The sequence below is a fragment of the Pseudophryne corroboree genome, chromosome 12 (assembly GCF_028390025.1).
Source record: "Pseudophryne corroboree isolate aPseCor3 chromosome 12, aPseCor3.hap2, whole genome shotgun sequence".
Taxonomy (NCBI): Eukaryota; Metazoa; Chordata; class Amphibia; order Anura; family Myobatrachidae; genus Pseudophryne; species Pseudophryne corroboree.
In genome coordinates, this window is record NC_086455.1 from 26,261,624 (window position 1) to 26,286,019 (window position 24,396).

At 47.4% G+C, this 24,396-nt stretch overlaps 2 protein-coding genes across 6 annotated transcripts in view; one reads left to right on the top strand and one right to left on the bottom strand.

Moving 5' to 3' along the window:
* Positions 1–11,101, bottom strand: part of MTHFD1 (methylenetetrahydrofolate dehydrogenase, cyclohydrolase and formyltetrahydrofolate synthetase 1) — a 168,981-nt gene extending 157,880 nt beyond the window's left edge. Inside the window, exons 1-5 of the mRNA XM_063947235.1 lie at positions 10,970–11,101; positions 6,347–6,431; positions 4,051–4,110; positions 552–605; positions 239–375 (exon numbers count right to left, since the gene is read on the bottom strand). Of these exons, the coding sequence (XP_063803305.1) occupies positions 239–375; positions 552–605; positions 4,051–4,110; positions 6,347–6,431; positions 10,970–11,007 (374 nt within the window). The 5' untranslated portion in view covers positions 11,008–11,101. The remainder of the gene's footprint in view (positions 1–238; positions 376–551; positions 606–4,050; positions 4,111–6,346; positions 6,432–10,969) is intronic.
* Positions 11,102–11,187: 86 nt separating this feature from the next.
* Positions 11,188–24,396, top strand: part of LOC134980424 (coiled-coil domain-containing protein 170-like) — a 129,210-nt gene continuing 116,001 nt past the window's right edge. For 2 of the 5 annotated variants that reach the window (XM_063947237.1, XM_063947240.1), the window contains exons 1-2: positions 11,188–11,259; positions 17,453–17,668. In XM_063947237.1, the coding sequence (XP_063803307.1) occupies positions 17,549–17,668 (120 nt within the window). In that variant the 5' untranslated portion in view covers positions 11,188–11,259; positions 17,453–17,548. The other 3 variants (XM_063947239.1, XM_063947238.1, XM_063947241.1) reach the window with 3 other exon arrangements.

The following is a 24,396-nucleotide window of genomic DNA, read 5'->3' on the forward strand; positions in this document are numbered from 1 at the left end:
ACCAGCGATGAACGAGCACGGGGCCGCCCATCGTTCATCGCTTGCGCCTCCACACAAAGAAACGGTATCTCGTTCATTAACAAACGAGATCGTTCATATCTTTCAGTATTAATCGCCCAGTGTGTAGGGCCCACAGCTAATCACACCGTACTGCTTTCTGTGGATCTAGCACATCTGTTCTAATTGCACGTATGAAATAAAAGCTGATGCTTTGCAGCGTGTAGACACAATGGCTCACCCATCCACATCTTTGCTAGGCAACACCGCATTGGTGATTTTTTCTGTATTTAGTTTGTGATCCGATTCCAGAGGCAGCTGAACAATCAATCCATGAATGTTAGGGTTCTCATTAACAGCTTTTATCCTGCTCAGAACCTGCAATACAAATACCATAAAGGATGCAGCGGTTTGCTGGTAGGGTGTGCTCCCAAAAATGTTGTTTCTTTAGCAGACATGGAATATTAGGCATTAGGTAGATACCCTACCACCCCTCCTCCGATATTCTTTATTTGCATGCAGTGTAGCTGGAACTACCAGTCAGTTGCACTTACCTCTGTTTCAGTTGCGCTCCTTGGCAGCTTGATATGACTTGCATTAATACCAATCTGAATTAAAAAAAAAAAAAAGTAAATACATTTTTAATACACACCCCTATTGCATCAAATGAAGACTCTGAAATATTTGTCCTGCAGCATTACAGATTATAATGCTGCCTATATAGCGATCTACAGTAGGTACTGGATGGGGCCCAATACAAGACAAATAATGGGTGCTAAAGCCAATCACGTCAAGGGGGAAGACCACCCACAAACAGTTACTTATTCAACAACGAAATGGGAAGTCAGCACACCCTTTGGCATACAGCAAGTACATCCTTGCAGCTTCTGCACCAATAAGGAAGAACTTTGCTATTTGATCAGGAAGTGCTGCCACCTCTATATAAAGCACATTTAATGCTTCGGTCTGGAGAATCCAGAATTGCGCCAACGCTGTGCCAAGGAGAGAAGAATCTGCATGGAGATCTGGGGTGAGATTGTGGCTGCACAGGCTGGAAAGGGTTATATGGCCAACAACTTAAAGTCCATCATTCTACATTTTTGGGTGTCATTTTCTCCATACAGTGACCGGGAACCCCAATTAGTGCACCGCGTCCCCTCGCCATGCTTCGGGCAAGGTGCCTCACTCCACTACCGCTTCACTCGGCACAGATTACAGTTCCAATCGTAGTCCACGTGGATCGTTAAGTATGGGGGAAAAAAAATCATGTTGACCTTCAGACCCTGTCAACCTATAGTGGTCGACCTAGACAGTGTCGATCTTCAGACCGGATCCCCTTTTCTCCAGAGTATTCAGCGTGGCTGCAACTAGATCACACATCAGGATGATGATCCCAAAGAGCCCAGTAATTCTACAACTGAACAACATGAATGCTTTGGTATAGCCAAGACAAAGGGGCAGATGTATTACAGTGGCACAGATCACGCCACGATAGCACCGCCTGCTTCGCCTCATTATCGAGGTGAAGCAGGAAGGGACATGAACAAGATGTATTACCATCGTGTCTGCCGGCGCAGAGGAGTGAAAAACTCCCCCGTGCGGCGATCCCCGCCAGAGAACACAGCGTATCAGCGTAGTGCTGAAGCACTGCCTCTGGCAAGATCTCACGGGATCCAGTCTGAAGATCGACAGTGTCTAGGTCGACCACTATAGGTCGACAGTCACTAGGTCGACATGGATGGAAGGTAGACAGGGTTCTAGGTCGACAGGTCTAAAGGTCGACATGAGTTTCACATTTTTTTTCTTTGAATTTTTTCATACTTAACGATCCACGTGGACTACGAATGGAACGGTAAAGTGTGCCGAGCGAAGCGGTAGCGGTGCGAAGGCACCATGCCTGAAGCATGGCGAGCGAATCGAGCCATGCGAGGGGCACGCGCTGCACTAATTGGGCTTCCCGGTCACTGTATGGAGAAAAGGACACCCAAAAATGTAGAATGATGGACTTTAAGTTGTTGGCCATATAACCCTTTCCAGCCTGTGCAGCCACAATCTCACCCCAGATCTCCATGCAGATTCTTCTCTCCTTGGCACAGTGTTGGCGCAATTCTGGATTCTCCAGACCGAAGCATTACTCACTCTGCGAAGAAAACGACACCAAAAAAAATAAAAAAAATCCTCATGTCGACCTTTAGACCTGTCGACCTAGCACATGTCGACCTAGAAACCCTGTCGACCTAGAAACCCTGTCGACCTAGAAACCCTGTCGACCTAGAAACCCTGTCGACCTAGAAACCCTGTCGACCTAGTGACTGTAGACCTATAGTGGTCGACCTAGACACTGTCGACTTGATGAACCACACCCAGTTCTCACACGCAGCCTGGAGCCAGCAGCCAGGGACAGCGTTGTTCCTGCCTGTGGTATACGGGCAACAACACCTGCAGCTGTTGAAACCGATAGCTGCTGGTGCTACTGACTGTTCATACATTGCCCAGGACAATGCCAACTGCCAGGATCCTACTTCTGACAATTATGTTCAGAAATTCAATATAGGATTTGCCAAAATACCCCTTTAATCCAGGACACCTATGAAACACACAGGTTCTGGGACTGGTAGAAATCAAGCCTGTGCTTCACCTGGTTTTAATCAGCCACAGAACCTGCGTAAACCATAGGTGTTCTGGATAAAAGGGATATTATGGCAGGAGATATACTGTAGATATAGATAGCTAGATGGAGACATACATACAGATTCCAAAAAATTAGTGTACTCTTCACATGTCTGTATCTCTATACATTGGAGAAGATGGTGTTTTCAGCAAAATTGCCACATTAACATGACCCTCACTTATTTCTGTTACTTCTGACAAATAATTATAGCTCTTTAGCACAACAGTCAGAACCGGACGCTTACTAACCCTTATGCAGTAAATTAAGTGTAATACCATAATGCTTATGGATTCTCATAATGAGAAACCATTGCAGCCCAAGGATCACTATTAAGAACTGGAAAATACTTTGTGCAGAATTAAAAGTACTAAAAAGGTCTTCCAACCTAATTACTCAACCAGGGAAAACATCCTAAGTGCATATTACTAGGATCACGGCACCATTACTGCAATCCGTCTTATGTACCCAGTGATCTAGCCAATCAGATGAGAATATTTCAGTACTTGATTTGTCCTGTCCACTTCTGCAATTAGTAAGGGCGGGTGACTGGGGAAGAACCATGGTGTCAGATAAGAAATGAAGACATGTAGTAAGCCAAAGACCACGCAGAAGTCCCTGCAACTTGCACTGTGCAGTGATGAAGCCAATATCAAGTTTGCTTAGCTCGTGGGCCTCCCTTCAAAAGAGATACACTAGGGGACAAAATCAGTGTGACTTGCGTCATCACAGAATGTGCCAGCTACGCAATGCTTCAACTTGTGCCATCGTGCAGCAGAGGGAAATGCCAGTATTACACAATTTAAGTCAGGGACCCACCAACAGTGATGTAGACTGGGCCTTGATAACGTGATTAGAGAAACTCTCGAGTCTAAAGTGGTTGCGTGTATAAATCTACCCCTAACTCTCCTGTATATAAATGACCATTACTATACATTCTACTTCAGCTAAGTTATACCCCTTTCACATCGCACAAATAACCCGGTACATTGCCGGGTGTGGTGTGAAAGGGGGTATGTTCCAATTTACCGGAACATACCCAGTCTTTCAACGCAGGAGTAAAGCAGGGCTATTCCCGTGTCAGTTGCGGTGTGAATGGATTACCCAGGTTGATGTAATCCAGGACACTACGGAGGAGGCTAAGTGGAGCTAGTCTCATCTCCAAGTGCCGCCTCCGCACCCATCCCCCTCGATGGCAACCCAACCCGGCATATTGCTGGATTGGATTGCCAGCCTGAAAGGGGTCTAATAACGGGTCGCACCTGGGAAGGACCCATGTACAATGTGATGTGAAAGCGGTAACACTGGCATGGTCACTCAGTCCTACTATTAAGAGTTTTTACTTTCCCTTACAGAGTTTTCTACACAAGACTTGTCTTTGTTACCTCTGCAGCAGCTTTTAGCTTCACACTGATGTACAGATTAGAATCATCTCTGTCTCCCACCTATGAGGGAAAGGACAAAACAGTTACCAATTAAACCCGAAGAACACCAAGGACAATAACAGAAAGGAAGGTCACACAAACAGAAAGACTGGGCAGTAAAGAGGCAAAGTTACAAAACCAATCTGCAAGCCCTGGAAACTCGACTCTTTATAAAAGCCGATCAGCTCTCCTCATGACTCAATGCTGAGCCTCTCCGAGCTCCCTTCTCCTAGTTACATCCCCCTCTTTAGGTCCGAAATCATTTACCCACAAAACACCATTTTCGTGGTAAAAACCACGATTTCACCGCAAATCACAGTATCTATTCAATTGTCTGCAAATACAGATACGGTAGTTTTGCTGCAAATGTCAATTCACTGGCTCTAAGCAGATGAAAAAAAAAATAAGGGTTTGTCCCAACTTTAGTTAAAAATGTCGGGACTTGGGACACACCTCTGAATGATTAATTAGGCACCTAGAAGTGTTTATTTTTAATTTACTAATAATGAAATGTCATTTTTGGGGTGAAAAAGTGGAAATTGAGGTACAAGGTATGGGACAGGTATATTGGGGTTGCTTTATGAGTGGGACAAGTGTTTTTAGACTTACACAGGGGAGTAATTGTCTCAACTTTTTTATTTTATTTTTTAAGTCCCCTACAATGAACCAAATATATACTTATACCCATTTTTATGTACCCCAAATGTAATTTTAGCGCTTATTTTGCAGGGGGGGGGGGAAATAGTTCTATAAATTTTTTCTACATTTAAATAAAAAATAAACAAACATATAACAGCCATTTGACCCAATTTAAGTACCAGAAATACTTTTATTATAAAACCAATAATAAACGTTAATCCTGTTACCCGATGTTAGTTTAGCTTTTTGGGAGTACAGGCAGATTTACCCATTTTTCACGAGTTTGCAATTCAATAGGCGAATCGCGGGAGCGCGCTTACCCGTGAAAGGTTTGTCCTCGTGAAAGAAAAGAAAAAAGCAGCGAAAACGTAAACAATAAATTACAACATAAATGAATTTGGCCCTTCCACTGCAATTCCCTCATACTACACTCCTAGCACTACTCCTGCCACCAGTGCCACTTTTGTTGCCATTTTCCCATTCCCCACCAGTCACTATGATCCAGACTGCCCACTTCATGGCTGTAGGCTCACTGGCTGTCACTTTACTTCCTACTTCCCCGCACACGAAGCCAACATGTTTGTTTCTACAAGCTATAGCGAGCCATTTCACCCAACCTCCACCTATTGCTGTACTGCTGTGTCAATTATCTTTTTAATAATTTGTATTGCTTATCACTATGCGGCACTCTATAAAAAGTTCTCACAGCAAAAATATCAACTTCTTGTTTGCCCAGAGTGCCAAACAAATCAGTCATTAAATTACAGTTAAATGATGTAAAATGGAGACACATAGGGGGTATCCGATTAGCAGAGAAGAAACATTGAGTTTGAAAAACATCTGGTTTTCGTGTTTCTCCCGGGTTTTTTTTAATTTTTTTATTTTTTAACACACACAGGCAATCCAATTTGCGAGAAAGTAGGAAGTAAAGTGACAGCAAGTGAGCCTGCAGCCATGAAGTGGGCAGTCTGGATCATAGTGACTGATGGGGAATGGGAAGATGGCAACAAAGGTGGCAGGAGTATAGTGCTAGGAGTGTAGTATGAGGGAATTGCCAGTGTAATGGCCGAATTCATTTAGTTGTAATTTACGTTTGTGCTGGGGGGGGGGGGGGGTTTATTTTATTTTATTTTTTACACACAGGCAATCCAATTTGGTCACCTGTTTAATAAAAAAAAAAATTCTCTCCCGAAAACACACAGGTTCAGCGAAACAGCCCGTTTCCGGATGAAACATAATCTCTTATAAGCCGCGCCTCACGTCGGCTTATCGGAGATAATAGGATAGCCCAGTGGTTCTCAACCTCGGTCCTCAAGTATCCCCAACAGTTCAGGTCTTCCAGGTCACCTAGCAGTTGAACACGTGTATGTATTAATTGCTCACCGACACATTCTAAAAGACCCACAGGTGGAGCAAATTATTTCACTTGCAATCCTGTGAGGAGACCTGGAAAACATGAACTGTTGGGGGTACTTGAGGACTGAGGTTGAGAACCACTGGGATAGCCTCCAGCGAGACAACTAGCCACGGTAATTATCTGCGGCTAATTAGATACCCCCCCCCCCATAGAAGAGCAGAGTGCTGCATCAGACTAGACATAAGCGAGTGTTTTAATAACCTGCAGAATTGCCAGTCCAGGACAGAAGCCAGAGCATTTCTCCTGCATAGCCAGAACTTCATTTTTCAGGCGCTCTCGGACCAGTCTGCAACAAGCAAGTTACACAGAAGACGTTACCAACACACAGTATAAAGCACAGGACAACACGTGATTCAGCAAATATGTAAAAATGGAACCAAACATACAGGTATAAAATAGGATTTGAAACCATCATGCAAGATTGGTTTATTGATAAATGTAATAAGAAACAAGAAATATGAGAACAAAGACCCAACATCAGAGTTTATATGAAAGAGCAAGCCGATTGGTTAAGACCCTAGACCAAATATACCAGCTCACAATTTACGGAAGATGGCACGATTCTGCCAAGATGGTCATTAGATTTAAAGCAATTAAGTTTAACCTGGTTTGGACTTTAAAACCAATTGCCACTTTACATCTAGTGACTAACTTACCGGAATAACGCAGGCTCCCGTAAATCACGTTATTACTTTTGGCCACCAATTGTAAACCCAGATACTGATCATGGGAGCTGGTAACTGATTCACAGGATTCAGTATGGGATCCAGCGGTCGAGATCCAGGCGGTCAGGAGACCAACGCCGGAATCCCGGCAGCGAGTCCCCTCGCAGGCTCGCCATAGTATTCTATTCACCCTCGGGTGGTGGTGTGGACCACCACCCGAGGAGGAATACCGGGCTTCTGTCAGGATTCCGGAATCGGCCTTCTGTCATGATACCGGAATCGGGATCCTGACAGACGGTATACTGACCGCATCCCAAATTCACAGATATCCTTCCGCCTAGCCATGTGACCCAGTTTGTAGTCTAGGCCATCGGGCAGAGGATATTAGAAGACACACCTTGATGGACATGCAAACATATTCTTTATTGTCAAAGCAAGTACTAATGTATCCTCCTACTTAAGCTGCGAAATTGTTAATAATACCAGCAAGGTCAGAGAACCTATCATTCCTCTCCACCAAGGACAGAACAACCTACAACATTCACAGCAACAAAGAATACTTCAAGGCAAAGATGTACTGTAATCAGCATTTAAACAGGGGCTGTCAAGAAAAACATTGGACTCTGGTATTAGGGAACCATGGCCACACCACATTCAGGAGATGGCTGTGACTCTTTGGCAGACGGTGCCAAGCAGTTCCACACACCCACCAATTCGTTCGCAGGAAGTACTGACCAGTCCACTAATGTGATTAAGTTAATGAGGACATTGCAGCATGTGACAGAAGCAGTGCCATGATGTGAAGCAGGGAACAGAAGTAATTATGAAGGGACGCATATAAAGTCTTACAAGGGAATAAATAAGAAAGAGCAGGATCTCCCAACCGCACAGAAGTGGTCATTCTGAGTTGATCGCTCGCTAGCAGTTTTTAGCAGCCGTGCAAACGCTATGCCGCCTCCCACTAGGAGTGTATTTTAGCAGAAGTGCGAACGAAAGGATCGCAGAGCAGCGGCAAAGTTTTTGTGTGCAGTTTTAGAGTAGCTCAAAACCTACTCTGCGCTTGCTATTACTTCAGACTGTTCAGTTCCCGTTTTGACGTCACAAACACGCCCTGCGTTCGCCCAGCCACACCTGCGTTTTTCCGAACACTCCATGAAAACAGTCAGTTGACACCCAGAAACGCCCACTTCAAGTCAATCACTCTGCGGCCAGCAGTGCTACTGAAAAGCTTCGTTAGACCCTGTGTGAAACTACATTGTTCGTTGTAATAGTACTTTGCGCGTGTGCATTGCGTCGCAGTGCCGTTTTTTTTGCCTCATCGCTGCACAGCGAACAAATGTAGCTAGCGATCAACTCGGAATGACCACCAGAGTAATCTGAGGCTCGAACTTATACAGAATGATTACGGTGTTAAATTTTACTCTATGAAACAAAGTAAACATCAAAGTTTGTTGTGTTTTTTGTGTTGCAAAATTTATTTTGTGACAGCTGTTTTGACACTGGCTCAACAAACTTCGGAAGCTTACAGCCACTGCACTATAACGTATACAGCTGAGGCTAAATACGTGGGGTAAATGGTTTTTTTTTTTTTTTTAACCCTTTAATGACTGCATAGATTGCACTCCCTGGCTACCCAAAACCTGTAGAACCCTATATTCTGTCCACGTGTGACACAAAACAAATTATCCTCATGTCCCCATAACTGTACTGAAGTCCAATATATGAAAAAGTAGCTCTGGAGAGATCAGTTCAGTAGAATTACCCCACAGTCACATGACATTACTGAACCATGAAGCCTGTACAATTGCTATTCATGGACAAATTAATGAACTTCCTGCCCGGTTACAAAGTCTCTCCTAAGGCCCACAGGACCCAGACAATTCCCTGAAACCATGTGAACTCTACATAGTAAACATTAGATTTCTGAGAATTTTTATTGATTAGCATCAGATCCACCTGCAGCAACAAGGATCACTGGATCAGATTGGAGACAAACTTGCCTCCTGCTTATAGGCCCTACACACATGCCGATATTCTGAAAGATATGAACGATCTCGTTCATATCTTTCAGTGTGGAGACTCCAGCGATGAACGATGCGCGGCCCCGCGCTCGTTCATCGCTGATCTCCCGTCGGCTGTGCATGCAGGCCAATATGGGCGATCTCGTCCATATTTGCCTGCACTTCAATGCAGCCGGGTGACGGGGGGAGTGAAGAAACTTCACTCCCCCCCCGCCGCCGGATTGCTCGTCGGCCGTATCGGCCGTCGGGCACCGCATCGCCGAGTGTGTAGGGCCCCTTAGTTTCACAGGCACCCAATCCAAACAAGCCTGCAGATTATGTGCTGCTGGCAACACAGTATAATCATCAAGCCCAGGATTCCCAGGTTCTATCCTCTCGTATTATTTCCTTTCACACTCAAAGGGCGGGATGTATTAACATACATCGCAACCCATTGCAGCGATGTTAATCGCACATGTACTAACATGAGATCAATATTGCAATGTGGTGACGGAGGTCCCCCGTGATACCTGTGAAGTGGTGGGCGGGGCGGGGAGGTCTCAGTCACCTTCCTTGACTCTTCACCTGCTCCACTGCCGGGAAGCAGGCTGTCCCCAGCACCTCCTCCTCCGTCCTGCAGCCGGAAAAACCTCCGGCTGCGTTGCTAGCGGAAGGAGGAGATTACCTTCCGGGTCCAGGCTTCCTGGTGGAAAGGTGTGCCGGGGGGAGGGGGCTGTTCGTCTGCGGCGGAGGGCAATAAGAAGCCCGGCTTCTATAGGCTATCGGCATCCAAAGATGGAGATACCACGTGCGGCAAAAACGCAGCGGTTGGGTGTTTGTACATACGAAAATGCGATAAAACCCCCGTTTGGGTTTTATCGCATTTTCCCTTTAGTACATCCCGCCCAAAAGGTCAGTTACCTTTTACGTACCAGGGAACATCATATGTGATTTCTACAGGACCTAAAATAACCTAATCTGGGCGTTATTACCTAAAATTACATATTTAGACTTTTAGAACCTAAAAATACCCAATTCTACTACTTGACACTATATAAATTTATGGTGGAAATGTTTGGAATGAGTAGTTATCATATGGAATTCATATGCACATAGGCTTACCATTCTATCCCTTTAAACCAGGACACTTATGAATTACACAGGTTCTGTGGCTGGCTAACTTCAAGCTTGCATTTCACCTGCTTTTTATCAGCCACAGAACCTGCATAATCCATAAGCGTCCCAGTTTAAAGGGATAGTATGGTAAGCCTATACACACACACTGATGTGTCCTGTTACAGCCTTGCTGTGTAGCGCAACTGCCGGCTCCCGAGAGACATGGGTGCGAACGCACGCACCTGAAATTCATTGGCTTCTATGAGAAAGCCGCTGCTGTAAATGGATCGCAGTATAGCGTACACATTGCGGGAGCAAACACTGCAATGAAGTAGCAGAACACAGGCTACACCGTAAAAGGCCAACGCTGCTCCTCACCTCTATGGGGGAGGGGGGATTTAAGCGTTTGCACACCATCGTCCACTAGATGGCACCATATGGAACAATTCAAGTGTTCCGCTCAGGTGCACAGCTGCCAGCGCAGACATGACTGTTATGTAACATCATTTTGACGGGCTGTCTGCAATAAAGGCACGGTGTTTCAGACATATATGATAAGGTTGCATGGTTTTGGGTCATTATCGTACAACATAGACCTTACTAAATTTGTTAAATTCTATAAAATCCTAAAACATGGGCTGCAAGAAAGGGATTTAACTTTTTCAGATGATAAAACCCCTGGGGCCTAAAAATCATCACCCAGCCCATGGCAACACGTGTCACAGGGCAAAGTTCTATTTGGAGTCTCCCAAGTTCTTGAAACAGAGGAGCAGTGCAGCCGGGTGTATGTGTCCCAGGCATGGGGAGGTGGGACAGAACCTGGTTAACCCTTACCACCACTGTGCCCAGCAGGACTCCATGCCCACTGGGCTCTGTGAATGCCCACAGCCAGCCAGAGCAGCAGCAAGCACTGCAGGGTGACAGGCGGGGGTAACCCCTTATCTGCCGGCCAGCTGCTGCCCTGTCACCCAGCTACACATACACACAGCAGCCCACGTGCTGCTGCACCCGGACTACCAGAAACCCCCCCACCCTGCACTCACCCGGACACCACCTTCCCGCTGAGGACCTGGCCCGGCATGCTGCAGCGATGAAGAGAAAGGACGAGAAAGCCCGGAGGGGTTATATGCTGCTGCCGCTACCCTCGTGGTGGTGGAGCCCGGGCCGCCCTCACTGAGCATGCGGGGCCGGGTGATGATGGGGGTGTGCTCAGCCGGCCGGTGGGCGGGGGGTACGGAGGTTATCCCGCCCGCCGGAGATCATCATCCCTGCCCCCCGCTGCCGGTGTGTAGCGTGGGACGGACGCGGGTCATCGCGCGCACCGATCTGATGGGTACGATGGTATCGCTGGGACGGTCGCGCCAACACAACAACCTGTGGCAAGCCGTAGGTTGTGGAACTACAAGTCCCAACATGCTACTTCAACAGCTGTATGGTTACCAATCATCCAAGCCTGGAGCTGGGAGGGCATGCTGATATTTATAGTTCTCCAACAGCTGGCTAACCACCAGGTTGCCTACTTATGTCCTGGCACCTGGGGCAGCAGATGAGCTCAGTGCCCCCCAGGAGGTAACACAGTGGTGGGCAGTAGTAGTCTTGCACTGAGCTGTGTGCACAGGTTCTATGCTGCTGTTTGAGGCATTTATCTGGTTATTTTTGGGTGAATTTCTTATCTTTATATTTTGCCACTACCTGTATTACCCATGTCTGGGGTCAGATTGCAACTCCTGTCCCACTGCTGGTGCTGACCCCTCTGTGTCACCCGGGGCACAGCTCCACCTGCCCCACCAGCATTCCTGACTGACAGCTCAGCAGTGTCCTATATTATTATATACCTGCTCCCCATACATGCAGGTACAGAAACCAAATGATTCATATATATGTGGATTTATGCCTGATTTACGCCATGCAGCAGCTCTCTACTCTGTACTAGGGCTGCATCAAAACTCAGTGGTTTAACACCGTCTATGTTTATCTTGTGATGACATGGTAGTGTTTTTACCATGTATAATGGCAGGGACCATCGAATGGTGTGGAAGCAATGGCCATTCGATGTTAAAGTACAGCTGTATTCAGAGAACTACCGTGGGCTGCTATTGCACATGCACAGACGTGATGGTTAGTTACCATTGCATCAAAAGTTTTGATGGTGGAAGCTCAGCCATCATTTGATGGCGGGCTAACGATGTCCGTCCCTAGCGATGTCCGTGTCCCTCTGTCAGTGGAGAGACTGTTTATAGGCCCTCATTCCGAGTCGTTCGCTCGGTATTTTTCATCGCATCGCAATGAAAATCCGCTTAGTACGCATGCGCAATATTCGCACTGCGACTGCGCCAAGTAATTTAACAATGAAGATAGTATTTTTACTCACGGCTTTTTCATCGCTCCGGCGATCGTAATGTGATTGACAGGAAATGGGTGTTACTGGGCGGAAACACAGCGTTTTATGGGCGTGTGGATGAAAATGCTACCGTTTCCTGAAAAAACGCAGGAGTGGCTGGAGAAACGGGGGAGTGTCTGAGCGAACGCTGGGTGTGTTTGTGACGTCAAACCAGGAACGACAAGCACTGAACTGATCGCACAGGCAGAGTAAGGTTGAAGTTACTCAAAAACTGCAAAGTAGTTTGTAATCGCAATATTGCGATTACATCGGTCGCAATTTTAAGAAGCTAAGATACACTCCCAGTAGGCGTAGGCTTAGCGTGTGTAACTCTGCTAAATTCGCCTTGCGACCGATCAACTCGGAATGAGGGCCATAGTACGCCTTCATAGGGATGGACATCGGAAGTCCGGTATCAGATGGTTGCAATCGATGGTTATGCTGCCCGCATGCACAGAAGCATTCAGAGCTTCTCGCATGCACACATTACCTGAGCTGCGGACACCACTTCTAGGTGTGCACAGCTGCATGGAATGCTATCGGCCATTGGATAGGCTAGGGCAGGCCTGGCCAAACTGTGGCTCTCCATCTGTTGTAAAACTACACATCCCAGCATGCCCTGCCACAGTTCTTGCATTCCCTAATAGCAAAACTGTGACAAGGCATGCTGGGACATGTAGTTTCACAACAGCTGGAGAGCCACAGGTTCGCCAGGCCTGGGCTAGGGAATATTGGCAACAATGGATCACCCACAATTCGATGGAAAAGTACTTCCATCAAATTAGGAACATCGATGGTGGATTACTATCGGCTTCCGATGACCATCCTTACTCCTTCAGTGTCACCCTTCACTATCCTCACTCCTCTATGTATTTGTGTTTAGTGGTCCTGCATTTTGAGCAAATAAATGTTGAACTGTACGCCTGCTTTAGCCCTCCATCCACACCTTGCTTTATTCAGACCATGTAATGTGCCATGTCTAGAACTGTATTTACACATACAATATTAGCTTTAAATACACAATAGTCCACAGTCAAAATAAGCTGGAAGTATATTGTGCAACCCTCTATAAACGGAACGTAATCAGTGGTGTAACTGTATATTGTGTGTGGCTACTACAGGGTTTGAGTGTAAGTGGGGTCACCCAGTCCCTCACTGGATTCCTATTCTACTGGATGCCCCAGCAGAACAGGAGCCTCTTCCGATTAGGACGTGGACCACTCCCGTTACACAAGTGATAATTGGGCTAGGAACCCAGGAGGCTTGGCTGACATTGCTGGACCCCTAGCCAAATTTAGACAGCAATGGGGCCAGACAATGCACTGAGCAGGTCTGGCTGTAATAAGTAATTACATTTACTTCTTATTTGTTGATTTATGGAACCTGTGGGAGAACCAGAAGAGGAGAGGTGTGATGGGGGAGTGCTCACTGTTCTCCCAGAAATCAGGGAGTGCTCCCAGTAATGTGGGGGTTTCCCAGACATTCTAGGAAAGTAGCCAAGTACTTGCAGAGATCGGACAATTCAGTCAAGTAATCAAACATTTCCCCTATTTATAGCAAATCAGTGTATGTCCTGTTACCCAAAGCTGAAATCAGTCTCATACAGCAGCGTCAATAATTGAAGACATAGAGGGGAATTCACTTAGCTAATGTAACCGGGGTGAAAAAGGGAGGTAGCCTCAATTTTAACGCCCGCGACTCATCAATCACACCCCTTTTTTATCGCACATTAAATTGCTCCGTTTTCAGGCATTAGCACATAGAACCCAGGAAAAGTTCCCAGACCTATGTGTGAACACTGGAGGGACACAAAATAACCCGCTGTTTATCAGGGATTTCTTCCTGGGTCTGTTCAGACATAAAAGCAATTCCTGCTAAGTGTGTGCGGGCTGCCTTCGGGGACTAATTGAATAGCCCTGGGTATCAATTAGCCTACAGTTAATTACAGCGGCTAATTGACTTCCCCCCGCCATAATCTGTTTATAGCTCTACAGTTCATGACCATTCTCAACTACCGCTTTAATACCAATACCACGGGTCACAGCCAGGAGCCGGACACAGGTGCTACCCAGCTGCGACCCGCTTCAAGCACCTTTTACACTGCCGTCTCCAACCCGGCATATTGTCAAGTTGGTGACGTCGCAGATGAATCGGCGTGGGCGGTGCTTGGAGATCACATGATCTCCAAGTGCCGCCCGTACATTGGGGCTAATTCGGGTTGGATCTCAAATCGCAATCCAACTGGAATTTTTGCGGTGGGCCCGCGGATGCATACGCAGCGCCTGTACTGCGCTTGCGCCCGCACTTTCTGCAGGGGGCTGCCGAAAATGCGTTCGCCTCTGCCTGTCTCAGGCAGAGGCGGTCGCAGGGCGGGAGAGGGAGCGGCAATGCTCCATTTCCAGGGAGGAGATGGAGCATTGCGGCGCGAATGCGGGCGTATCAAGGGAGTGGTCGTGGCGGCTGCGTGACGTCACAAGCAGCCGCCGCGACAGGTAAAATGGCGCCGGGACTTCTAAGCTGCGCCGGCAGGAGTCATCTTTAATTTCTGCTGACCAGCAGAAATTGCGAAGCGATCGCAATTTCTGCTTGTCAAAGGGGGGGAAGGCGCCGGTCAGTATCCTGGGTGGCCTTGCCCAGCACTGGGCGGCCCCCAGTGTACGAGCAAAAGGAAACCAAATTCTGCTGATTAGCAGCTTCTGCCATCCTTACTGAATTAGCCCCATTGACTGTACACGGGAAGCCTGGTCGATGCGACCCGGCTCCCGTTTACACAACACGTGTTCAACCCTGCAAACTACCTGAGTTGTAATAACCGGGTCACTCGACCCGGATCATTCCGACTCGGCTCTTTTACACCAACCAGCAACACGGGTCATGCACGTTCATGTGCAATAACCCGTGTTATATACTGGCGGTGTAAAAGGGGTATAAGTGAACACCAGGGGTTCAAGAAGTGTCCTCCCCTGTATTTGATATGTGGCGTCACTGACGTTTTCCTAGCACCACTATGGATGACATTTTATACACTAGTTTTCCTGCATACATTTACATAATTCTGTTAGCAATGCTCTGAAGCTCCATACAAGGCACTGGCTAATTCATATTAGTGGTTGGGGTGGGTACAAAACCTGAGCAGTCAGAAGACTGCTCCCCCCCCCCCCCCCCTCCCATTGAGCCTAACCCTAATGGGCCCTACTCATTTCCCGATGCGCCGCCGAGGTGCCCGACGGCCGATACGGCCGACGAGCGACCCGGCGGCGGGGGGGGGCAGTGACGGGGGGAGTGAAGTTTCTTCACTCCCCCCGTCACGCGGCTGCATTGAAGTGCAGGCAAATATGGACGAGATCGTCCATATGGGCCTGCATGCACAGCCGACGGGAGACCAGCGATGAACGAGCGCGGGGCCGCGCATCGTTCATCGCTGGAGTCTCCACACTGAAAGAAATGAACGAGTTCTCGTTCATTTATGAACGAGATCGTTCATATCTTTCAGAAAATCGGCCAGTGTGTAGGGCCTATAAACCTCCCCTACGGCTGAAGCCTAACCTTTACCCTCCCCCTAGGGCCTGACCCTAACCCTACTACTTACCTCTGGGATCTGTCAGAATTCTTACCATCTGGATCCTACTGCCGTTATTTCCCCAATAGCTTATTTATTTAACTGAAATAAATAAGTAATTGCAATGAATATGCATTGACAATACTTATAAAAATACAGCATAATGCTCATGTATTGGCTAATGTTAACCCTTACTTTGTATGTACAGAGATAAAAAAAAATCCTCTAGATCCAAGTATGAATGCAAATGTATATGGACCTGAATATACAAAGTGTTATCAGAGGTGGGGATGTGGTGGCAGGTACAGTCTGCATTAGCTCAGCCACTGTAGCTGTAAAGATGTTATATGTTCCCTGACATAACATAGGCGTGCGTTGTCTGGGATAGAGGCTGACCGTAATCTTCAGACGCATGCAAATTTGTAGCACAGTCATAAAGGGTTAAAGTGGTAATGCACTCTGATGTGTTTCCTCTAATAGGGCCTGATTCTCGCCACACGCAGTGCTAGTCAGTAACAGGTGGCAAATTGCGTGCGTCACACAGTGTGCACGCACAGAGGCGCAGTGCTACTGAGACGTACGGTATCAGATATGTATTGGAAATGAGCTGGGCATGGAAGGTGACTGGGAGGTGGCTATTCAGATACGCAGACCCAACAGAGTGCTACTTAGACTATAGGGCTATGGGGGTCATTCCGAGTTCGCTCACTCGCAGTTTGTAGCAGCCGTGCAAACGCTAAGCCTCCTCCCACTGGGAGTGTATTTTAGCTTAGCAGAAGTGCGAACGAAAGGATCGCAGAGCGGCTACAAAGTTTTTTTCGTGTAGTTTTAGAGTAGCTCAATACCTACTCAGCGCTTGCGATCACTTCAGACTGTTCAGTTCCTGTTTTGACGTCACAAACACGCCCTGCGTTCGCCCAGCCATGCCTGCGTTTTTCCTGGCACTCCTGCGTTTTTTTCGAACACTCCCTGAAAACGGTCGGTTGACACCCAGAAACTGGGCGTTTCTGGGTGTCAACCGACCGTTTTCAGGGAGTGTTCGAAAAAAACGCAGGAGTGCCAGGAAAAACGCAGGCGTGGCTGGGCGAACACTCTGCGGCATCCAGTGCGACTGAAAAGCATTGCTAGACCTTGTGTGAAACTACATCGTCCGTTGTAATAGTACGTCGCGCGTGTGCATTATGCCGCATACTCATGCGCAGAAGTGCCGTTTTTTTTGGCCTCATCGCTGCACAGCGACCGAATGCAGCTAGCGAACAACTCGGAATGACCACCTATGTCAGCCAACACGGGAGGGCTACCTCAGCCTGAAGAAAAATGTAGGCCTGAACTGTTGCACGATAAGATTCCCTGCACTTTATAGTCTCATAGCAGCAAGCATGTTCTACAGAGGACTGGCATGTAATAAATATATAATAGTAAATGATACTTTTTTTATTTTGTGAATGAAGATCAGTGTTACCAGCATCATACACCGTGACATGTTACTACAACAATAAGGTAAAGACAGATAGTGTTTTAGTCCCCATAGAAACATGACACTCCCTCTATTTTCCTAATAGCAACCCATATGTGCTTCTATTGCAGGAGCCATCGTCTGCAATCGAGGTAGCGTCTCAGGCAACCCTGCCAGCACAGGTGGAAACGGAGCATCTCATCTGAAGACCTATATCTCCCTGCAAAATGTCTGATCTCTCCAACCCTTACAGCTATGATGACAGAATTGACAGATTATTTGAAGGAGCTTCATCTCCTAGCAGATCCCATTCAAAGTTTGGAGAGTCTCACAAGTCTTTTCATGAGGTACTGATGTGAACCTACCATATATATATATATATATATATATATATATATAAATTATAGGTATTTTGGTTTATATTGAAGCACTAGTTGTGAAATTGTACATCCAAGTGAAAACCTTTTTTGTTGTACTTTTAAAGACAACGTCTGAGTTAATTGTCTGGTTATAAAATAATTTTATTTGAGCTGGCGTGCATATATAAACATAAGTGGACCCCATAATAATATATTATAGAACCTTTATAGGATTTTCAGTAAAAATCGTATTTGATGATATTCCAGTAAGTATGTTTGATTGATTGTATTCTCGAATTGGACAATTTTCATATTCCATTGTATATGTGATTCACATTGTGAATGGGTACGGAATTCCTTTAGGCATACTCTCCCTGATTGTCCGGGAGACTCCCTGAAATAGTAGTAATCTCCCCGACTCTCTGAAGAGTGTAGCAATCTCCCTAAAGAGTCTAGATATCTCCCTGATTACATCTTACCCCCATTAGTGGGGGGGGGGCATCTATACACATTAGTGATGCTGACGGGGTCGTGACCCCTCCCTGGCCATCCGCTCCCCCTTTTCTTGCGCGCATGCGTCTTCGACGGGTGCAAGGCATGCTGCTCCCGACACACCTGCGCCCTGCCCTGCAAAATTCCTGGCGGGAACACTACCCATTATGTAGCTGTTATATACTTAGTAAAAATGAAATAAATCAGAGATATAAACACTCAAATGGGATCATTTCCCTGCATTGGTTATAAGTCACAATGATCCCTATGGCTACCTGCATTTTCAAATAATGTTTCCCATGTCCACTTAAGAGTTTGCAGATGTGTCCTCTCTTATCTATAACACTATTCATAGCAACTGTGTATACTGTATATCCAGTGCGCCTACTATTACACAGCTGTACAAAAATTAGAATTTCTTTTGCGGACCAAGATTATTGAAACAAAATAAATCCTGGATATGGCACGTTTTGGAGCTGTACACCTACCTCCAAATATCTGGATTTTAGTGGTGCAGTCCCTACTTGAGGACTGTGTCCTGGTGCCACGATTGGTACGGAATTGTCGCTGGTAGGAGGGGGTTGGGAGATGAATAATGGACAGCCTAGCACTTTTCAATGCAGCAATGAAAGGGGTGCAAATGCATTTGTTGGTTACTTTTGCATGCAGGTAAAATATAGGCCGCTTTTGCATGTTGCTTTGTTTTTACACTGAAATTTAGAACTGAGCTGGGCACGCCCTCCCCCCTCTGTAAATCCATCTGCTCAATTTAAATCTGCCAGTTCAAGTTCAGAATATGGGACCCGCTGGGTTAGCATAACCGTTTCAATACATCCATAAACTTGTTCAAGGTATGTGAACCTTTGCTGTCAGTATCTGGTATGACCGCATTGTGCAGCAATAACTGCATGTAAACTTTTCCGGTAATTGTTGATTAGTCCTGAACATCGGCTTGGAGAAATTTTCCCCCACTCCCCCATACAAAACAGCTTCAACTCTGCTATGTTGGCGGGTTTCTTCTCATGAACTGCTTGTTTCAGGTCCTTCCACAACATTTCGATTGGATTAAGGTCAGGACTTTGACTTGGCCATTCCAATACTTTACATTTATTCTTCTTTAGCCATTCTCTGTTCAAAAGACTTGTGTGCTTTGGGTCGTTGTCTTGCTGCATGATCCACATTCTCTTGAGATGCAGTTCATGGACAGATGTCTTGATATTTTCCTTTAGAATATTCTGGTATCATTCAGAATTCGTGGTCCTATCTATGATGGCAAGTCGTTCTGGGCCAGATGCAGCAAAACAGGCCCAAACCATGATACCACCGCCGTGTTTCACAGATGGTATGAGGTTTATATGCTGGTATGCCGTGTTCTCATTTAAACCAAAAATCTCTAGTTTCTCATTTAAACCAAAAATCTCTAGTTTCTTTTCATCTGTCCATTAAACATTGTTCCAATAGTCTTCTGGCTTGTCCAGGTGATCTTTAGAAAACTACAGATAGGCAACAATGTTCTTTCTGGAGAGCAGCGGCTTTCTCCTTGAAATCCTACCATGCACACCATTGTTGTTCAGTGTCCTACCGATGGTGGACTCATGAACATTAACATTAGCTAATGTGGGTAAGGCCTTCAGTTGCTTAGAAGTTACCTTGGGTTCCTTTGTGACCTTGCAAATGTCAAAGCTGAGATTGTTCAAAGTAGCAAAAATGTGGTCGACCGGGTGGCAGGCGATAAATAGGCCCCTAAACCTGACTTTAAGTGCTGCACGCAATTGCACGCAGCTCGGGGGTCTGGGAGCAGAAATGTCAGTGCAGGCAGCATGCACACCCATACTTCAACACAATTGAATTGCTGTCGGTAAGCACACTTAAACAATTCGATCGGCCCCTTAGCATCTTTTCTGTATCATCTCATTCCTTCTTAAATGAATCCCTACTGTCTGGAGGATATGTCTGCTGAGGACCTGCACTGCGGACATGCCTCACATGTCTTCTTTCCAATGGTGGCAGAAAGGATTGTGCTTGACTCAACAGCTGTCGCATTGGCACAGCTGCAACTGCTGTGTAAAAAGGCGGGAACACTTGGGGGCGGTCTTTAAGTTCAGTCAGTCAGAGTCGGGCAGCTTCCTGTCACACACACAGCACAGCTCCTGACACACACACACACACACACACACACACACACACACACACACACACACACACACACACACACACACCACAGCTTCCTGTCACACACACAGCACAGCTCCTGTCAGACACACACACACACACACACACACACACACACACACACACAGCACAGCTCCTGTCACACACACACAGCACAGCTCCTGTCACACACACAGAGGTGTATCTAGAGGTCCGAGCGCCCCTGGCAAAGTAAGGGGCTGGCGCCCCCCCCCCCCACACATTTGGAATAAGGTGTGAGTATTGGAAATGGGGCATGGCCTTGTGGGGGAAGGGCGTGGACACAATAGTACTTCCAATTCAAATTATGCTACACAGTAGTGTCCCTCATTCATATTACACCGCACAGAAGTGTCTCGTATTCACGTTACACCATCCCTCCCCCCTAACCCACCTTTCCCACAGCCTGACCTTAACCTGCCCCCCTCCCCCAAAAGCTTCTTCAGTGGTGCCTAACTCTAACCCACCCTTCCTAATCTCCCTCCCTGCAGCCTAACACTAGCCCTCCCGCCCTCGCAGCCTAACCCTAACCCTCCCACGTGGCTTGCCAGTACAGACTATGGCACCAACTCAATCCGGATTTTGCCATTCTGCATCGCTATCTATGTTGGGATGCCAGCATCAGCATTCTGGGCAGTTTCGGGATGCTGGCGCCAGCTTTCCGATCGCTGGGATGCCAAACGCCGGCATCTTGACTGCATCCTGAATGAAATGCCAATGAGCAGGGCCGGTTCGAGGGCTTTCAGCGTCCCGGGCGGGCAATAGGGGGCGTGGCTTCATACAGGGGGTGTGGTCAGTAAACCCCCTGTACAGTAGTAGCGCCGCTGAAATGATGTGCGGTGTGCGATGACGTCATCGCGCACCGCACAGCAAAGGTCCTCTCCACGAAGGGAAACTAGACACTATGCATCTAGTTCCCTTCACAGCGGGGGGCAGCGGCAGCAGGACAGAGCGGGCAGCGTGGGGGCACAGCAGCAGCAGATCTTGCCATGGTGCGGCGCCTTCCGGAGGGTGCCCGTGGCAAGATCCGCTACTGCAGCAGTGAGATGAGCCTCAAATGGACCCAGCCATTAACCAAACACCATTAGTTGGATGGTAGAAGTACTTCCTGTTAGAAAAAACATCAGGGTGCCATCACTTCCAAGATAAAATTATCAATTAAACAATTATCTGATATACGTTTCCTTGAACATGGCCTTGAAATAGGTAAAATATGTATTTTCTTTATTACACTCAACAAGTTAAAGTTTTCGCTTACTTACTTACATCTAACATGCATAAAAATCGTGTAGATTTCCAGATTCTACAGTCCCTTCTCCCAAACACTGACACTTTTTTATTATCTTCAACAACAAATATATCTATAGCACTGTGCTATATAACAATTGCTGTATACCTGGTGACAGTCTGTTACTGCCGGCGCGGCGCCGGTGTCCGTCAGCACCGCACTACACTAGTGATCAGACTAGTGTCCGGCAGCACCGCATTTGTAATCAGACTCACAATAAACTATAGTTAGCTGGGAGCTGTAGTTTATTTTGAGTCTGATTACAAGTGCGGTGCTGCCGGACACCAGCGCCGCTCCAGCAGTAACAGACTCTCACCAGGTACAGTCTGACAGTACTGCTTTTCTATTATTTGGCCGCGGGTGGCACAGCCAGGCGGCGCCCCCTCCTTGCCTGGCGCCCCTGGCGAGTGCCATCCTGGCCAATAGGTAGATACACCCCTGCACACACACACACACACACACACACAGCACAGCTCCTGTCACACACACAGCACAGCTTCCTGTCACACACACAGCACAGCTTCCTGTCACACACACAGCACAGCTCCTGTCACACACACACAGCACAGCTCCTGTCACACACACACAGCACAGCTCCTGTCACACACACACACAGCACAGCTCCTGTCACACACACAGCACAGCTTCCTGTCACACACACAGCACAGCTCCTGTCACACATACAGCACAGCTCCTGTCACACATACAGCACAGCTCCTGTCACACATACAGCACAGCTCCTGTCACACACACACAGCACAGCTCCTGTCACACACACACAGCACAGCTCCTGTCACACACACACACAGCACAGCTCATGTCACACACACACACAGCACAGCTCCTGTCACACACACAGCACAGCTTCCTGTCACACACACAGCACAGCTCCTGTCACACACACACAGCACAGCTCCTGTCACACACACACAGCACAGCTCCTGTCACACACACACACAGCACAGCTCCTGTCACACACACACAGCACAGCTCCTGTCACACACACACACAGCACAGCTCCTGTCACACACACAGCACAGCTTCCTGTCACACACACAGCACAGCTCCTGTCACACATACAGCACAGCTCCTGTCACACATACAGCACAGCTCCTGTCACACATACAGCACAGCTCCTGTCACACATACAGCACAGCTCCTGTCACACACACAGCACAGCTCCTGTCACACACACAGCACAGCTCCTGTCACACACACAGCACAGCTCCTGTCACACACACAGCACAGCTCCTGTCACACACACACAGCACAGCTCCTGTCACACACACACAGCACAGCTCCTGTCACACACACACACAGCACAGCTCCTGTCACACACACACAGCACAGCTCCTGTCACACACACACACAGCACAGCTCCTGTCACACACACAGCACAGCTTCCTGTCACACACACAGCACAGCTCCTGTCACACATACAGCACAGCTCCTGTCACACATACAGCACAGCTCCTGTCACACATACAGCACAGCTCCTGTCACACATACAGCACAGCTCCTGTCACACACACAGCACAGCTCCTGTCACACACACAGCACAGCTCCTGTCACACACACAGCACAGCTCCTGTCACACACACAGCACAGCTCCTGTCACACATACAGCACAGCTCCTGTCACACACACACACAGCACAGCTCCTGTCACACATACAGCACAGCTCCTGTCACACACACACAGCACAGCTCCTGTCACACATACAGCACAGCTCCTGTCACACATACAGCTCCTGTCACACACACAGCACAGCTCCTGTCACACACACACACACACACAGCACAGCTCCTGTCACACATACAGCACAGCTCCTGTCACACACACACACAGCACAGCTCCTGTCACACATACAGCACAGCTCCTGTCACACACACACAGCACAGCTCCTGTCACACATACAGCACAGCTCCTGTCACACATACAGCTCCTGTCACACACACAGCACAGCTCCTGTCACACACACACACACACACACACACAGCACAGCTCCTGTCACACATACAGCACAGCTCCTGTCACACACACACACAGCACAGCTCCTGTCACACACACAGCACAGCTCCTGTCACACATACAGCTCCTGTCACACATACAGCACAGCTCCTGTCACACACACACAGCACAGCTCCTGTCGCACAACAGCACAGCTCCTGTCACACATACAGCACAGCTCCTGTCACACATACAGCTCCTGTCACACATACAGCACAGCTCCTGTCACACACACAGCACAGCTCCTGTCACACACACAGCACAGCTCCTGTCACACACACACACACACAGCTCCTGTCACACACACACAGCACAGCTCCTGTCACACACACACACAGCACAGCTCCTGTCACACATACAGCACAGCTCCTGTCACACACACACACAGCACAGCTCCTGTCACACACACACACAGCACAGCTTCCTGTCACACACACAGCACAGCTCCTGTCACACACACAGCTGTATCCTTCAAACAGTGAGGACACTGGAAAGTGTTAAATTAGAAAGGAAAACAAGATAGAGAAAAGTGTTACATTAGTACAAAGTAACAGTTATGGTGGAGATGTACTAAGCCTTGGAGAGTTATAAAGTGGGGAGCGATAAAGTACCAACCAATCAGCTCTGTCATTTTTCAAACACAGCCCGTAACATGGCATTTGAATGCTGATTGGCTGGTACTTTGGGGTCTGTTCATGAAGCAGTGAAAAGAGTGGAGAAGTGAGCATGTGGAGAA